The sequence below is a fragment of the Falco biarmicus genome, chromosome 1, assembly GCF_023638135.1.
Source record: "Falco biarmicus isolate bFalBia1 chromosome 1, bFalBia1.pri, whole genome shotgun sequence".
Taxonomy (NCBI): domain Eukaryota; kingdom Metazoa; phylum Chordata; class Aves; order Falconiformes; family Falconidae; genus Falco; species Falco biarmicus.
Genome location: NC_079288.1, coordinates 103,953,553 through 103,970,831, shown reverse-complemented (window position 1 = coordinate 103,970,831; position 17,279 = coordinate 103,953,553). Strand labels below are relative to the sequence as shown.

Here is a 17,279-nt window from a genome sequence, read left to right as displayed (position 1 = left end):
CCCGCGGCGACACCGAGAGGGGGCGGCTTGTTTATTTATTTATTTATTTATAATAACAACAAATTTCACACAGTGAAAAGCATAAACGTCCCTCTCACGCGGAAGGTAAGAGAGGAGGCAGTAGCAGGAAGGAAAGGTAAAGCACAGGCAAGGTACAGGCGGGAAGTAGTGCTCTGTACCGAAAACACTCTTTATAGAGGGAGATAAGGTAAAGAAATAATACTCAGTTCTATATTCAACTAAAAATCCCTTTTCTGGTGTCCGCTCTGGCTTTCTTGGTCTGGGTGACAGGTGGAACCTCTGCCGCTGAGCTTCCAAACCATGCCGGTACCTTCCTCTTAAAAGGCGGATGTGAGCTCTGGAAGAAGAAAACATGAAAAAAAGTACAGAGTTAGAGGCTGGCTACTTCATACAGTTCTGCTTCCCACAGTCATACTTATCAGGAGTCAAACTGTCTACATTATTAGCAGAAGGCTTACAACTCCCTTAAATGCAACACCTTCTTCAAGTAATTGAGAGACTGAGTTAAGCTACAGCAGTGGGAAGAACAAAGGGTGGGAAACATTTGACCTGCAAAGCAGCATGCTGGCACACCTCTAGGTATTATACTGGCCTTCAGGAATTGCCTGTGAAAAAAAAAAAAATAATCCACCAGCCAACCCCAAACTGTCAAGACAAATAAAAGCAGCCCAGCTCCTCAGTGTGTGACCTGTGAAAGAATACAGCCCAAGGCAGGGGATCAAAGTGGATGCCCCAAACCGATGAAATATCAGCAGTACCTGGTACCTCCCTGCAATTACTACTTGAGGAAAAAAAAAAAACCAAAAAACCCACAAAACCAAAACAAACTGAAACCTCCAAACACAGCTGTGGGTGCCTGTCACCAACTGGGCAAGGCATCTTCTGCAGGACTCACTCAAGGTTTACATTCCCCTACGAGTCTGAACATAACAGCGCTCCCCCTGAACTTTGGGTTCATCTCTTGCTCTGTGGTGGAAGAGATGCCATGGCCACACTAAGCCATGAATTCCTGTAAGAGCTTACAGCTAGGAGACAAGTGGGTTTCTGCTCATCCTTCAGCTACTGGTTTTTAAATAACAGAAGAACCAATCTCTATCAAAATGTTCATCTAGAGATGAACAGACTGCTGGCAAGCTGCCTTTGGGAAACACATCAGGAGAAGAGATCTATAGCCAGGAGAGAGGTTGCTTCAGCGCTTGCATCAAAAGGTATGCACACAATTCCAGAGCTCCCAGCCCAAGCTTGGGCAAAGCAGGAAGGGTGCAGGGACCATTATACTGATCCTGCTTTGTTCTGGTGTCACAAAAAAGGGGCTTTACTTCAAAATTATGTTCTGAAAGTTCTCTGAGGCTATTGCCAGCAACCAAAAAGATTATGACATAATGTGTTTAGTGTTTCAGGTAAGATAGCTACTGTGCTATTGAGGAATTATACTACTTAACGCTGACCAGACCATGAATAATGATTTGTCTGCATTGTTTTGCACTTGCATCAACACCCCAGCTTCAAAGTGAAGCAAGTTGTACAGCAAGTAGTGCTGGTCAGAGTGAGACAAGCTCCCTTTAGAAAAAACACTGTATTTTTGCTCATACAACTTGTGTTTATATAAACACCAGTGCAAAAATCCTTAATGTGGTCAGCATACAACTTCACACAACCTGAAAGAGGACAGGGAGCCAAGCGCCTCTCAAAGTGCTGGAAGCATCTCCACTAGGGGGCTCACAAGATGTACTGGAGAAAAAAAAAAATTCTGTAGCAGGCTGATGCTGTGAAAGTGGTAGATCCAGGCTTAGCAAGGGCAACACAAGCACCATGCTGTCACTACATCAAGGATATTAACAAGAAAAGTTGCCTGGCAATCCAGGCCAAGGTTTTAGGCATAGTAAAGAACCCAGATAGGAAGTTGGATTTTGGTTTGTTAAAGATCAACACCCAAAACATCAGGTCTGGGCTCTGCTCCTGGCACAGTTACAGACACTCACCTTTGGCTGAGAGTCAGAAAACAGTTCCTCCTCAACAGGACTGAGGGCAGGCTGATGACTGGAGGCCAGAGTGATGGGCTTTGGGCTGCCTGTTGCCCCGCTGCTACCCGGCTGGCTGTCATCCATGTGCTGCGCAGCCTTCCCATAGGACAGTGAGGAAGCAGGCTATTACATGTATCACAGCATTAAAGCTTAAGTCTGTGCAAACCAGATTTGATGCAAAGGCTGCATTTTGGAGGGGTTTTTTTTTGTAGAGGTTAATGAGTAATTATAAACAGAGTTGCAACACCTATGCTTAATGAGATCACTAGCCATTTCTTACCCATTTCACCACAATAAAATTTGAGCAAGTGAAACACATCCATTTCAAACACAAGGGAACCGGAACTTGGGCTTTTTTGTGGTGTCTTTTTTTTTTTTTAGTGAAGAATACTTTCTCCATCCTGGTGGCTCTGAGAACTTGAAATACATGCTTCTGACTCAGAAGTGCTGTGTTTTCAAATGTGTTTTTACAGCAAAGGTGCCAGTTTGAAATGGCACAGTGGGCACATATATTAACTTCTAATCTCTATATAATGCCTGCTGGTCATAGGTTGCAACAGCCAAGCTGAGATTTTTGGATCAAGTACATATCTCTGTGTTACCAAGAGCATAGCTAATGGCAAGTCTACTGCATGCTTTATTACAGTAAGAACATCTGTTTACCGAAGCCAAAGGCACTGCTTGCAGATGGGTTTTCTCAGCTCCTTCCTTCAATGTCGCATTGATCAAATTACCCTGTAAAAGTAGCGGTAATGTAAGGTTGTTAAAAATGCAAGAACATTCATTAGCAGATTTAAAAGCTGTTTCCTACAGGGAATTATTAGAACCAGGATATCTTCTGAAGAAGTAAATAAAGACTATTTGGATTAGCTTGTGGATTTGCAGCCTACTCATTTGTATAATATAAATTTGATTTCTAATAGCATGTCATTCCTGTTACTAGCTCCAGCAGCTAACAGTAGCAGAAAAGAAAGTGTAATTAGAACTCAAACAATTGGACTGCCAAAAAGTCAACTTCAGGAAAGAGAAGGCTCAGATACAGATATAGTAGGAAAAAACAGCACTCAGGGATACAAGAAACAATCAAGCTGGCGAAATGGCAAGGTTTGAGAAGTTGTGTGAGCCAGAGTTCAAGAAATCAACCACAAGCCCTGTAAGGAACAGACATGAAATCCTAGCACAGGCAGCAAAAGTCTGTAGAGTTTGGAATTTCCCCCAGGAGCTACTCAGTGCAGGGTGGCCTTTTGTACAAGGTGCTGAACTGGGACTTGGGACACACCAAGGCCAGCTGAGGGCTCAGAACACTAGCCTGTCCTTTCTCAAAGAGCAACAAAGAGCTCCTTATTTCCTGAAATTTCTCCTCAATGAGTCAGACTTATGGCATGACACTTTCTTTTTTATCACAGCTACACCCAGCAGTTTCAAGCAAGAGAGGAAGCCATGAAAGACTGAGACATTTCTAGTAGGCATTACCTGTGGCTTTTTCACACTCTCAGCTTTCCTACTATCTTAGAGCTTTCTGCAGAGGAAGAGAATCACTTTTCTCACATCAGGTTGGTGATCAGGTACCAATGCAGAGAAGCAAGGCAAGGGCAGAACATAGACTTTGTGGCTATGAAGGATCCAGCTTACCAAAGGCTTCCATACTGGCGAGAACTTGGAATATTCACCTTTTTCCCCCACTACCCCAGCTACTATAAATCCAGGATTTTACACAGGACCTTTTGCATCCACATCCAGAAGGGCTGGACAGCAGCAGAAAGCATTCATCCCTCCTCTCAGAGGCCACTATTAAGCTGCAGTTGTGATGGTCTACAGCAGTGGACCATTATGTGCCTCATCTTCCTGGGCTGCATCTCCAGGACTTGCTGTGGTAGAAAGGAGTTGACAACCCACATGGGAACAGATCAGCTCAGGTGACCTGTTTAACAGATCACAGCTAGGCTGCACAGGGGCAGCCCTCTTCCTAAGTCAAGAAATGTTTTGCAAGGGGAACCCTCTGGTTCTCTGAGGGCAATGCTCAGAGCAGGAGAGGGAGGCAGTCCTAATCAAAGCTGAGGGAAAGACGGATCGTGAAGATGAGACACCAAGCACTACTGGAAACAGCAACAACAACAACAACAAAAAAAGGCTTTTAGTCTACTCCTACGAAGAGGAAACGTTCTTTTCACAAAACCAGTTTTATACTTTTTTCTAACCTTTGTTTTATCCAACAAGGCATCTTCCCTGCTTGCTTGATCTGCTGCTGGTTTTTCCTGGCACCCTTCTGACCACACCAACATCCTTCTGATGCCCGAGCCATGCTGAGACTTAATTCTGTGCTGCTTCTCCAATAATTCAATAGTCATCCTGATGAGATACAGTTCAATATTTGCAGGAACAAGTTTTCTAATTGCTTGAATTTTGGTGGTGTCTTGGAAAAAAGATATAAATACAATATTAATTGTTTTTTTAATCTTCTTGCCCCTTACTCAGTTTTCTTCTGTTGTAAAACCTATCAGTCATCCCTTATTATAATATAGGATAGATTAAGGCACAGAAAAGAATAAAAACAACATGTAGGTTTGACCCATAAGAAAGCAGATCATGAGCTCATGGGATAAATCCCCACCTCATTTGTGCTCACACAAACTTATTGTCCCCAGATTTAGTGTAGAACATCAGAATCTCCTGCCTCCAACTCGTATGTCCTATCAACCATTTTCTCTTGAGAGGAAGGCTACATTAGCTCAGGCTGAAAAGCCTCTCTGCTTTCTTAAATGTAGTGCCATGTCAATTCTCCATTCTATCATGGCACTCAAAAGCAATCTGAGAGTCTGGTTTGAGCCTGTAACTGCTGCTGAAAAGACACATTAATGTGCAATAGGACAAGAGTAACAAAGCTAGCAAGTCAGCAAACTCTGCCAGCCTAACAAACAGAACCACTAGGACATGGTTGTCTGCAGCCCCTGAACAAGCCCATGGCACCAGATGACAGCGTTAAGAGGAAGAACACTTCTCCTGTAGTTCTTAGCCTCCTCATCCTAAACAGGTATCTTACAGATAAGATACCTTGGGGATAATGCTACAGCTCTTATTCAGCATATTTTCTGTAGATGCCCATACTTACAGGCAGACTGCATCAGGCTGATGGTTTTCTCCAAAAACACTTGAGTAAATACAGGGTTAATGATGCCTGACTTTTCTCAGCAGCCATACAATTGAGTGAAAGCATTTGTAAAGGACTACCCTCTTTTGCTCTTTAATCAATCACAATTGCCTTGTTTTACAAGGCAATCTTGAAAGGAAAGGAATGACCCTGGCATTGCCACATTCTGCCTTGCCACAGCCCTTCCAGAAATGACAGGTTCTACCTAAAGCGGCAACTGAGCTGTCAGGTTTTTATTCCTTTCATCTGTATGCCACTGTCACGAGAACCTTCAGGTAAGGGCTGTGATACTCACCTGAGTCAATAGGAGGGTTACAGATAACATCAGAAATGATCTGTTGAACTTCAGGAGTCAAACCTGCTTGCTCCAGGTTGACAGGGTAGCCAGCTTTCATTGCCTGGAACAGGTGAGTGCCAACCTCAGAAAGAGGCAGAGATCTGCTCTCACTTATAGTCCTCTAGGGAAACAAAGGCAGAAGGGATTGAGGTGGCAGAAGTGTCTGAAATACAACCACAAGCTCAAAACGCGGCAACCTCCTATGCTCAAAAAGCAATCAGGGGAGACTGGCACACAGCAGTGCGACAAAGCTCCAAAACCACTTCATTAGTCCTAGTATTCATCTCTTATTTTCCATCTTGTAAAGAGCACTTTTTTTTTCTCTTGAGGCTACTACTTCTCAACTCGAGTGCAACATCTCTACTTGAGCTTACTTCAGATGAACAGAGGTTCTACAGGGGAAGGCTGCTGTGCAGCCAGCTCACAGGCTTGCTACAGCCCGCTCATAGCTCCCATCCGCTGTGTCACAACACTCGCCACCACCCACTTTCCACCCTGTGGCAGCTGAATCCCAGCCACTTCTACCACAAAGGAAACAGATGCCCTCGCCTCACAATTAAGTCCAAGTATCAACCCAGCTCCTACTTTGTGAGATTTCTGTGTCAAAGCTTCAGATGTCTCCTGCTGTGATGCACCTGACCTTCCAGTGGCCCATATAATTCATGACATACACGCAGAAGATATACAATACCAAACCAAGATCCCCCTCACTTTCAAACCTGTTAGATTAATTCTTCTCTTAAAAAATTTGTGTTCAAGAAAAACATCTCAAACTTTTTCTACCTAAGCTTGTACTTTTCAAGGAGATTATTTCCAACTGGTTACTTGTCTTCCTCAAAAGAAGATGTTTCAAGCTTCTACCAGTTTCTCCCCAGACGATACACATATTGTGCATATAATCATCAGGGTTAGTGGATACAGAGCATCAAGTTACCCATTAATAATTATACAACTGTTTCTTGTTAATTAGTCTTTAGGTACACTTTGAAGTTAGGGATTATTAGACAAGGTTTACTTATACTCTTGGGAGGGACAACAGAAAAACTCACAGCAACTTCAGTTTCCTACTGTAGGATTAAAAAGCAATAAATAAAACTGTATCGAAGCAGCTCACAAGGCTCATCTTGACAGGGCACATGGCATGATGCTAGTATAGTCACATGCCCTGTAGCACCTCAACAACTTAGACATAGCAGGTAACTTTCCTCAACTTCTGTTTGTAAAGGGAAACAGCTTTCCAAAATCTGAACTAGAAAACCACATTAATACTTTGCACTTCAACTTTAGTTTTGCATTGAATCTTCCCCTGAGCTTTGTTTCTTGACATGCAAGTCTTACACATTGATATGGCACAGGCTAAGGAATGGGAATTTGCTTTCTAAACCAAGAACAGAGTTAGTGGAATTTAGCCCAATGATTATTAACCTTAAAGATAAGCCTAAATACAGCCCCACATTTAGCATCCTTTCCAGCAGGCTACTGGATTAGGAAGTTTTTCTTATGTGTCTTTACTACTGTGACAAGATACACAGAAACAGACAGAATACCTGCTACAGAACAGCATGCTGTGTAACAGTACTGAACAGTTCTGCCTGATGCCCTGCCAATCTGTGTGGGCAATGTATCGAGTAGGGAGCTGTACCTTATCTCACTGTATCCCACCTCACAGCAAGCCCAATGTTTTGTACTTTCACCGGTTCTTAGAGTTAAGTTAAACGAGCTACCATTTGCCAGGAAAGATACTGGTCTCAGTGTTTTTAAGCAACCCTGCCCCAGTACTGGGCAGAGGATTTAAAAGAATTTTCAAATCCCCCTCCTCTAGACAAAGCATCCCCACCGCTAATTTTCAACGAGGACAGGACCTTCACAGGGAAGAGCTTACCAGAGAGAGATTTTTCTCTTGGAACAGGATATATGTGACATGCTCTGAGGGGGAGAGGGCTCTAGTATGCTTCCAGGGAGATGCTTTCTTCTGATCTTCAGATCCAGATATAGGAAATGTGTCGGTCTAAGGGAGATAAAGGATTTAGAAGAATTATATCCCAGTAACAGAGAATGGATCACTCTCCCATTATCCAAAGTTACCTGGAAGAGTAACATAAATGGAGTCATTCTTATCTACAACGGTTGGTTTTGACCCCAAGTCCACTTTTCCACAAAAAAAACAACCCCAAAAAACAAAGCAAAGAGGGAATCCAAATGGATACCACTTACTCCTATCTTAATAAAGCAAGCATGGGATTGTCCAAGGGACTTGCAAAAAAACACCAGAAAAACAGTATTAATACAACTTCTTAAGTGTTGCTCATGACATGTAAGACTACTGTGTCAGAAGAAACTGGGGTATTCAGTCTGCTGCTTAGTATGGGAAACTGCTCCATTTTTTTTAACTCTTTGCTCAACACAGATTTCTTGAAAAAAAACCCAAAAATGCCAGCAGCAAAGAATGCTTTTGGTCCCCATTCCTAGATCATAATAGCTTTCTGTGACACAGAAAGATGACTCCACAGAATCTTCTCAAGCATTACAGAGTAGCAGTATTGCTCCTCTACCTGCTTTCTAGATAAGTCCCTTTAACTGTATATTTACATAGAAATTAAGATCCTCAAAGCATAACTGCTCCATAGTTCCTCTAATCCTCTGCTCCCACGGCCCCTCCCTAGTGGAGTCTCTCCTCATAGTGACTGATGAGGAGCCACTCTACAAAGAGAGGTTCAGACAGAGGAAACAACTGCAGGAAGAGAACCAATAGGAGTATTTCCCAACAGCTGGAAATCTAAGCTCTTCTGCCAGTCTCCCAAGGAGAAACTTCGAGGAAGCAAAGCCCTGCCCTCCAAGTCTGAGTCAAACCATGCTGAAGGAACATTTATTCTAGCCTTGGCCTCCAGCACCAGATCACAATAATACAGCACCTCTCAGACACTCAGCTTGGCCAGATGGGTGACCTTTACAAGGATGTTCTGGACTTTCAAGGTCACTACAATCTGGAATACCAGCCAGGTCCCAATGTCATTGTCAAGTAGCACGTTCAGATTTGGGAGGTCTACTTGTATCTCAGGCTAGCAAGTTTCCCTGCCAGGCCTGGATGGAAGAGCTGTGATGAGGACAAACTCTGAAGGAGAAACCCAACAGCACAAACCAAGTTATGTCTTTAAGGCTCTTGCAAAGCAGCAGACACTTTAGTAAATCATACCTGCAAACCATTTACTTGGCAGAAGTCCTTAATTTCAGCCAGGAGAGGTATCAGCATGGTGGATTTTGCTTCAGATACACCATCAATTCTCTTCACATTCTGAACACTCGTAGGCCTGGTTTAGGATGAATAATAAAAGCCATGGAAATGTCCTATGCCAGTGCTTTGAAACATCCAAGTGTCTGTGTATGACAGATCTATTAGGCAAAAGTTGAAAGTGTTATTACTGTACCCTCACCATCTCTTCAACTAACTAAATTCTGAATCATGAAGCTTGGCCACAGCAGAAACATTCAAGTCTGCTACTCAGTGCTCTGGAAGATCTGTTTACCACATCTTTATTCGCTTTTACCTCCCAAGAGCACGTAAGCCCAGAGCTCTTCCATGGAAGAACATAACACAACACATTCCAAAAGTAACATTGTCTAATAGCTTTTAGTAGCTGGGGAAGGCACTTCAGATGCATTACCAACTGAGCTGCCCTACAATACCCTCTCATACAACAAGAAAATATTTTTTCACCCTCCTTTCAGTTGCTGAGAGTAAGACTAAGTCGTGCTTGTTATTTTATACTACAGAGCCACCCATGCAAGGTAAGGGACAGCTCTTGACCTGTGGCTGACCCTTAGCAGGGTAAGGGCACACTAAAGTGATTAAAACACATTGGAGGGAAGCAGATGGAAAGATAAGGATTAGTACAAAACATACACCTTCCTCTGACTGGCCAACCTTATAGGAGGCTTGGATACAAAGTCAGGCAACATTGTCAGGTTTTTTTAGTAGTCACTAGAACGAAGAACCAAGTCTGATGTCAGTAACTTTTTTAACTTACACCAGTCAGTGGTTTACAAGGGCATTAGAGTAAATGAAGATCCTCAGGAAAAAAGCTTCTCCTCTACCCATGAGGCATGATCTCTCAACAAAAGCAGAAAGGGGATTCATGACTTGGCTTGCAACCTTCTCAGTTTGTACAACATGCACACATGCTCGTTTTACCTTATTCGGGCCATCTCCACCAGGATCTTGTTGGTTGCCAAGACAGCTGGAGGAATTACCTTCTCATTAGCTACCTTCTGTCTAGCAGTCAGCAACTTGCCATACAGAGCAGCCTGTGAAGAAGAGTGCCAAATTCTCAAGAAGCAGCTCTAAATCACTCACATAGGTATAATTAAGGAGAGGAAAACTTACAACTTCCCTCATTCTGACACTAATATACAGAAAGACTGCAATCCATTAACCCATCCTGACAGTTAAATCCTCTCCTAGGACTTCTATTCAAAACATCTTTGTAATATTATGAGCTGCCCAAGCTTACTGCTCCAACACAGGACAACTTTGGTCTGGAGGTTGGCTACAATTCACTGATATCCTCCCTCTTCCAAAAACACCTTACCTCTAGTTCTTTTTCTCGGGAGGAAACAACAGGTTCTGGGGGCTTCAGAGGAGAAGATTTCACCGGGAAGTGCTCTGCAACACTAATAAAAAATAAAAGATGTGTGAAACAAGCCCTGCATTACACTGATTTATTTGGGGACTTTGCACAAGGCTGTGGGAAAAGCAGCAGCACAACTTACTTTGCCTGGTCTGACAGCACCATCAGACTGTGGTCTGCCACCTCATGCTAGCACTGCACTCCTACAGAACTTGAGCTGGCTGGGGCAGAATCAGCAGTATCCCTAGTGTAACAGAATTCCTCTGTGTCTCGTCCCATAACTTAAAAATAGCCTCTTACTGCATGAAGCTCAAGCAGATGAAGTGGCAGTTTTATGTAAAAAAACCCAAGCCAGCCAACCCACCAATATCCCTATCAACAGCTAGATTCACATATTTTTAACAAAAACATGTTCTTATAAGCACCTTATAATGTCCATTCGTGACATTATTCTGAGAGCATCCCACAAGAAACACCTTACATATTTTTCCGCAAGACTGATAACATTAATCCTGGCCAAAAAGAGCTAATAACTCCAAAAGCGTCAGTGACAAGGACACAGCTGCTGTGCTGTAAGCAAAATTAGCTGACATTACTGCTAGACACGTCTGCCTAGAAAACAGCACACCACAGCTACCATGTAGCTAATGTACTCATGTAGTCATGGGCTCATGTACTTAGGGATATCTACCTCTAATTAGACTGCTGTGATTATATGGCAATATCTGTTCACAGACAAGCTCGAGTAAGAGCATCCTTTCCCAAGCAAGGTGTGAAATAACACTTTTTCTGGTTTGTAGCTGTCCCTCAACTAATTTTTCTTCACACAGCTACAGTGGTGATTATTCAGCTGAAGTGACATATCTTATTCTCCTGTTATCTGCCAGCATCAGGATGCTTGCCTGAAGGAGGAATCGAACTGCTCAGAAATGCAAGGTGGGTTTAATCTGAAGCACCACACAAGCCAGGAAAACAAATTACTTGGGCTGCTCTTTGCAGAATCTTGTTTTATTTCTTTTGACCTGAGGGAGCCTCAGCTTGATCTCAGTCTTCTCTAGACTAGTGTAGAAAGGTAGAAACCTACATGCTTGCTTATAGCCCCTGCACTACACATACACTCAGTTCTACCAGCTTTAAGAGCAAGTCACAGCTTTGTCACTTCTCAACCTGAATTATATTTGTAAACAGTTTGAAAAAACCCATTCTCCATTTCCTGTGTGGTTAAAATCCATTACAGTTTCAACCATCACATAGAAAACAGACCGAAAAAACACAAGTCCAGTGAAAGTATCCAATATAAATCTGTTATTGCTCCATTTTAATCAACATTTGGATTTGAAGTAACACCAGTGAGAAAGTCTGCACTTCAGCAATTAATAAAGTTCACTTTGCCTGCAACACTACAAGTACACACAGCTTGCCAAATTTACCTACGTCTGTTGAATATTATAACAGTTCAATGTTTTGAACTATAATGCAATGTATGGCAAGTTTTAAGCACTTTTTCTTTTTTAATATATTAAAGATTTTTACTGTCACTTCATATAGGAGAATGCTGTTTTTAAGGATCATCCTACAAACAGTATCCCTATTAACACAAAGTTTGGTAATTCTGTTTTCATTTAGAACACTGTACCTGTTAAGCATGTTATTGCTTCTTGGAGGAGTTTTAACTTTTCTCTCAGATGAAAACATATCGTACAGAGACATCTATAAAAAAAGAACAAGACAAATGCTGATTTACCAGTCCTTCCACTGAAGCTGCTGTTTGCAGCAAAATACTCATTTGTGACACCATGATACACTCGCAATATTTATTTTTTTTTTTTGATACAAGGAAGGACAGACGACAAAGCACAAGAGGGTTTGTACTCATACAGACCTGTTTGACTGGCGACTGCGTTGTTCCTTTCATGCCTGGGGAGCGCTGCGTTGAGAGCATAGGTAAACGCCTACTGCTGTGATTAAGATACAGTTCGTTTTATTAAATTAGACCAAGTCATTTGTACAGCAACACTGCCACTTGGAGAAAAAAAAAGTATTCTGCCAAGCAAACTGATTTGAACTTTGTACAGGGATCTCTTTGGCAAATCAAAAGTTCTTAATTATTTATTTTTTTAACTGTTAGCACCATCATTCTACAAAAAACCACTGAGGACCTCTAAGACTGTTAATACTAAAACTAACAATTAACAAGAATCTTGTCTTATGGAAGAAACAAAGATTTTGGTGACAAACCCAGAATTTGTGACACACTTGAGAAAGATTTCATTTTAAAAATTCCATTACTGAAGAAAACAGATTAGTACCCACTTTCTGGTTTGCACTAAGCATACAGCTTTTGCTTACTGTTTGATAATAAGCATTTTTCTTCTAGAAGACCTGTAGACAGTACCCGAGAGCACCACAACAGTAGAGCATAAGAAAGCAAAAGAAAACTGGTACTTTTGACATTACCCAATTAAATTATTTAGCAACACTAAGACAATCTTGATAACAGAACAGTTTCCTAAAGACAGCACCGAAGAGCTTTGTTTTAAGATTATTTCCTGTCACAGCAAAGCCTTTGCAACCTCCACTTCATTATCTTTCACCTCAGAAGGGCTGGTAAGAATTAAACGTTTGTGAAGACCAACACAATGCTGTTTATAAAGTATAACCAGCAGCAAAAAGATGACAATCAAAACTTAACATGATATTTTCTTGGAGCTATATACTCTGATGGTAAATACCCAACCACTACTGAAAAAACACCCCACCTTTGCAGACAAACTTATCAGGACTTGATATAGTTCAGTTTTCACAGGAAGAAATACAAAGACAATTACAAAGACTATTACATTTTTGTGTTGAATCAGTTCTTGTTAGAATAAAGGCTTTTCAGTTTCATTCTCAGCTTAATTTTAATGAAGTAGGTCAAGTGCATAATTGGGAAAACATGTCATTAGCCGCTTTATTTAAAGCCTCACCATTTAATTCTTAAACATTAGAAAGAACATGAATCTTGATGATTTCCTTCTACCATTTCTTTCCTTTAGCTGATTATGTTCTCCATGAGGATGCATTGCAACAACACGCTTCCAGGCTACCCAGAATCACTGATGAAGACACATGCTTTCTGACTAGTTTTGGTAGTTTCTCTAAACTACATTTCCCCACTAACCTTCCTATTTACTCAGCCATCTGATTAGCTCCACTAAAGACCTCCGTGATGAGGCACTGTCAGACTGAAGCTGTAAGCCATGCACTCTCAGGAGCACTAGACAACATGTTACCTCTGACATGAGCAGTCAATAGAAACGCCTATCCAGGCACCCCCACTGACTTTTTTGGTATTACGATACTGCTTAAGGGAAAACTTTGCCTAGAAAAATCAAGTGCAGAAGTCTCCTGTCCAATCTAGCCATCTTCAGAAGCAGGCTTCTGAAACTTATCGGATGTTAAAAGAATAAAAAAAGTGCTCAAGAGAACACATGTACTATAATTACCTTCTAGGAGGTCTCTGCAGATTAAAGTCTTCACTGGACAGTAACATAAGACTTGGATTTAAGGCAGATCCAGGCTTTACCAGCCAATTTCTACCCTGTAAGACAGAAACCATATGGCTTGGCTATAGATTACTCTGAGAAGCTTTTGATGGGTAGTTTCACACAGAAAGTACCTTCTGGGTAAGCACACATGTGGTTGTAAACTTGCTGTGCCCAGATACTTCTTTAAGGAATCCTTCCATTATCAGCTGTTGGCAGAGCAACTTCCACCAGTTCTCCGGCCAGTCTTTTCCACTACCAAAGAGAGGGTGTTTTCGGTATCTGTCTGGCAAGCGTTGAGAAAACTGAAATTTTTAAAAGAATTAGTTAGACATCTCTAGTCCCTGTGGAAGAAAGTTTCCAACACAGCCAGTAAACCAAAAACCTGGGATGCGAGAAGGATGTCCTCAAGAACATTTTTCCACAGAAGAACTTTTCAGAAAAATCACAAGCCAATACATTTTTTCAAGTTTACATAACACCCATTGCAACCACGACACATACAGCACCTCAACAGTAAGAACACAAGCCTCCTTCACGCCACCTGAAGAGCAGATTCATCTCTATAACCTAATCTACTCCACTGCTTTCTGCCAAGGTTGTGACAAGATTACCATTTTCTTTTGTAGTAAGACCCCAGACAAACCTACGCTTAGATCACAGACCAGGCAGAACATCTCCCTTTGTATATGAAGGGGGTTACAGGAACAACCCAGCCATCCACAGCAAAGCAAGTCATCTAGTGCAGTTTGTATTCAACCAGTTCAGCTCAGTCTTACACTGCATCAGTTCCAACAGCAGCAGTTACCCATTCCGTTCTTAAAAAGTCTACAGAAGTAAAAATAAATCAACAAGCCCCGTTTAAGTCCCAGGACAGGTACAAAGCCAGAAGCAAACTCACTACGGATGTCTGCTCTACTCCCCTGGCCTTCACTGCAACACAGTTTTTTTGTTTCAAGCTGCCACCGATTTACTCAACTCTTACCAATGGTTCAGACTAAAAAAAGCTGATTAGCTCCTGTCTGATGGGTTCTCACCCGCCCCAGTCTTGGGGTCCAAATGGATGTCAATGGGCTAAAGCCCCTTTAACAAAAGGGGAAAATCTTGGCATAAGCCTGAAAAGTGGAGAACCTTTCTGAAACAGGAAGGTAACAGTGGATCAAGCATTAGCAGGTTAAAGTGTCTCAGACAGAAAAAAGTTTCAATTTATTACTAGCATATGAAATCAACAGGAAGGAGGCTTCAGACCTTGTTATTTGCACTTGCCGAATCCCTCTTCCCCGAGGGGAAACTACATGGTCAAACAAGTTTTTTATATATACGCACATGCATTATATACACTAATCACATCCTCCAGGGAGTGTCTGTGTGTACCTACCTATCTGCAATGCTGGTTAGATAAGGACATCCCATGGGAGGGGGTGGTGGAAGAAAAGCTGGGGGGTGTGCCTGAATTATCACCTTCGACAACAGAAGACAGCTTGGTGGAAGCTCACCTCTTACCATTTATAGGGCTGGTTGTTAACACAAGTTTTCCAGATTCTTACTAATACTCCTACTGGAATCCCTTTGTCATAGGCACTATGCAAACACAAAGTACCTACTCTCAAGAACGTGGTTTATCCTTATAAAATAAAGCAGGTTGATGTAGAAGAGGAAGCCAAGTGAAAAAAGTTAATCCAGGACAGGCAGCAGTCAGTACACAGTGGCCTGCTGAGCCCCGTACCATCTCCAGGGATCACAGCAAGGAGCAATTTGGAGAGTTTCAGACAGTCAGGGAGCTGCTACCCTGCACCTACAGCAAGAGGAGCAGCAGGAAGAGGAGCCTGTTTCAGACCCTTAGCAGCAGGGGATGGAAGCTGGAACAGCCAGCCACAGGGAAGAAGGACTTGGCTTGCTGCTTGATGGGATCAAGAGTCTTGACGGTGAACACAAGTTAATTGCCTACTGAGCAGGCAAAGAGAAAGCACCAAGTCCCAGTTGTCACTTCTAGAAAGCCCCCATTCAAATTTTAATATGCATTACTTTAAAGCATGACTACATTCCTAAGCTTTCAGTTATGCCAGTTACATTAATTACTCCAATGGCTGCACATTTTCAGAGCATGGTTTTGAACTTAAACAACCAATTCAGAAATGGAAATCACTATAAAAGGAATAAGATGTAGAACAGTAAGCTCTGCATCCATGTTTGGGCTTAATGAAGCTTGGTATAGGACTGACAAACAGAGGCCAAAATACAATTTCAGCTTCACGCAAGTCATATCTATCAAATGCTAGAGGTACTACTAAAAGCCACTCACAACCAGTTACTGAAACTACTAATAACTATAAAATATTGATGAAATAGCTACAAATTCCCCTGTTTGATAAAAGGAGACCTTAAGAGTTGCATATTCTTCTCAGTTTAGCAGGGTTTGCATAATATTTCTGTCAATGCAGCTCTAATTCAGCTTCCCAGAGGACCTTGTTCGCTTCTATGGTCTGACTCAGCTTTCAAAGATCCACTGAAACATGGTCTCCCTCGTGCTCTGCCTGAAGCCTGTTGGTGACCACCTGGACTTTACAAAGGGCTACCACTAACTTAAACAGAGCACAAAGCATAAACTATATACAAGCCCTTAAACCAACACATCAGTCAGCCCTACACAGATACAGCATGTAAACTGATGGTGACATTGATTATTTCATACATTCATTCTAGAGCATGCATGGATTCAATGGAGCAAAGAACTATGTTGGTCCACAAAAGGGTATTCTTGTAGGCAGTAAAAGGTTATTCTGTATTTGCAGTACAAATGTGGCATCATCTTCACTTCCAGTAACATTTAATAAATTAATAATCAAGACTACATTAGTGTCTGTTAAAGACTTATTTTTCCCCTTGAACACACTTGTGTGACAAAAGAGGGACATAATTCACCTAGTTTTATTAAGTAACACAAGTGACTTCTTCCCCCGGGTTGTAACCATACAAAATTATTCTGCTCTTACTCACACATTGTATTTCTATGAGTTTCTTGCCTGCTGTTTAAAAAAAACATTGTAAGTACAGGTATGTAGAAATCACTTATATTCATTCTAGTACCCTACTTCCCACCTCACCACTGTCAGCCAGCAGCACAAAGCTAAAATGCAAGCTATCATTTGCTTTATTCAAACATAAACCAACTAATTACTGAGAAAAGATGTGTTTATTCTTCATTCTGAAAAGGCTATTCCTTTTAAGATACTGGAAATCCTGTGTCATCTTAAAAAAACCAAAACTTAACAGTCTCTACAAAAGCATTAAACATGCCATAAAAACCGCAACAGCTCAAGCCTTATGTGAAGGGCTTCAGAACCTCTGCCAATAAACATGTGAACATCAGTCCAACTAACAGACAGTTATCAATTACTGACAAAAAACAGCCCACAAAATACAGGACAACAACAAGGCAAACAACAGCTAATATTTCTAAGCTGAACTCTTGGGTCATAGAGGGCTGAACATTTCACTGTTAAGACAAACAGAACTAGAGGAGACAGAGCTTAGAGACAAACTCTTCCTTTGCTGTATATGCACAGAATTAAAATACAACATGCTTACAAGATCTAC

General features: G+C 41.7%; 1 protein-coding gene across 14 annotated transcripts in view; it reads right to left on the bottom strand.

The window, feature by feature from the left end:
- Positions 1-25: 25 nt before the first annotated feature.
- Positions 26-17,279, bottom strand: part of WRN (WRN RecQ like helicase) — a 47,240-nt gene continuing 29,986 nt past the window's right edge. For 10 of the 14 annotated variants that reach the window (XM_056355528.1, XM_056355537.1, XM_056355596.1 and 7 more), the window contains 13 exons: positions 13,817-13,987; positions 13,644-13,738; positions 12,038-12,113; positions 11,792-11,865; positions 10,117-10,198; positions 9,720-9,832; positions 8,724-8,838; positions 7,413-7,538; positions 5,489-5,651; positions 4,244-4,458; positions 2,709-2,780; positions 2,004-2,168; positions 26-358 (listed from right to left, as the gene is read on the bottom strand). In XM_056355528.1, the coding sequence (XP_056211503.1) occupies positions 236-358; positions 2,004-2,168; positions 2,709-2,780; positions 4,244-4,458; positions 5,489-5,651; positions 7,413-7,538; positions 8,724-8,838; positions 9,720-9,832; positions 10,117-10,198; positions 11,792-11,865; positions 12,038-12,113; positions 13,644-13,738; positions 13,817-13,987 (1,590 nt within the window). In that variant the 3' untranslated portion in view covers positions 26-235. Of the gene's footprint in view, positions 359-2,003; positions 2,169-2,708; positions 2,781-4,243; positions 4,459-5,488; positions 5,652-7,412; positions 7,539-8,723; positions 8,921-9,719; positions 9,833-10,116; positions 10,199-11,791; positions 11,866-12,037; positions 12,114-13,643; positions 13,739-13,816; positions 13,988-17,279 lie in introns of those variants that run through there. The other 4 variants (XM_056355557.1, XM_056355572.1, XM_056355549.1 and 1 more) reach the window with 3 other exon arrangements.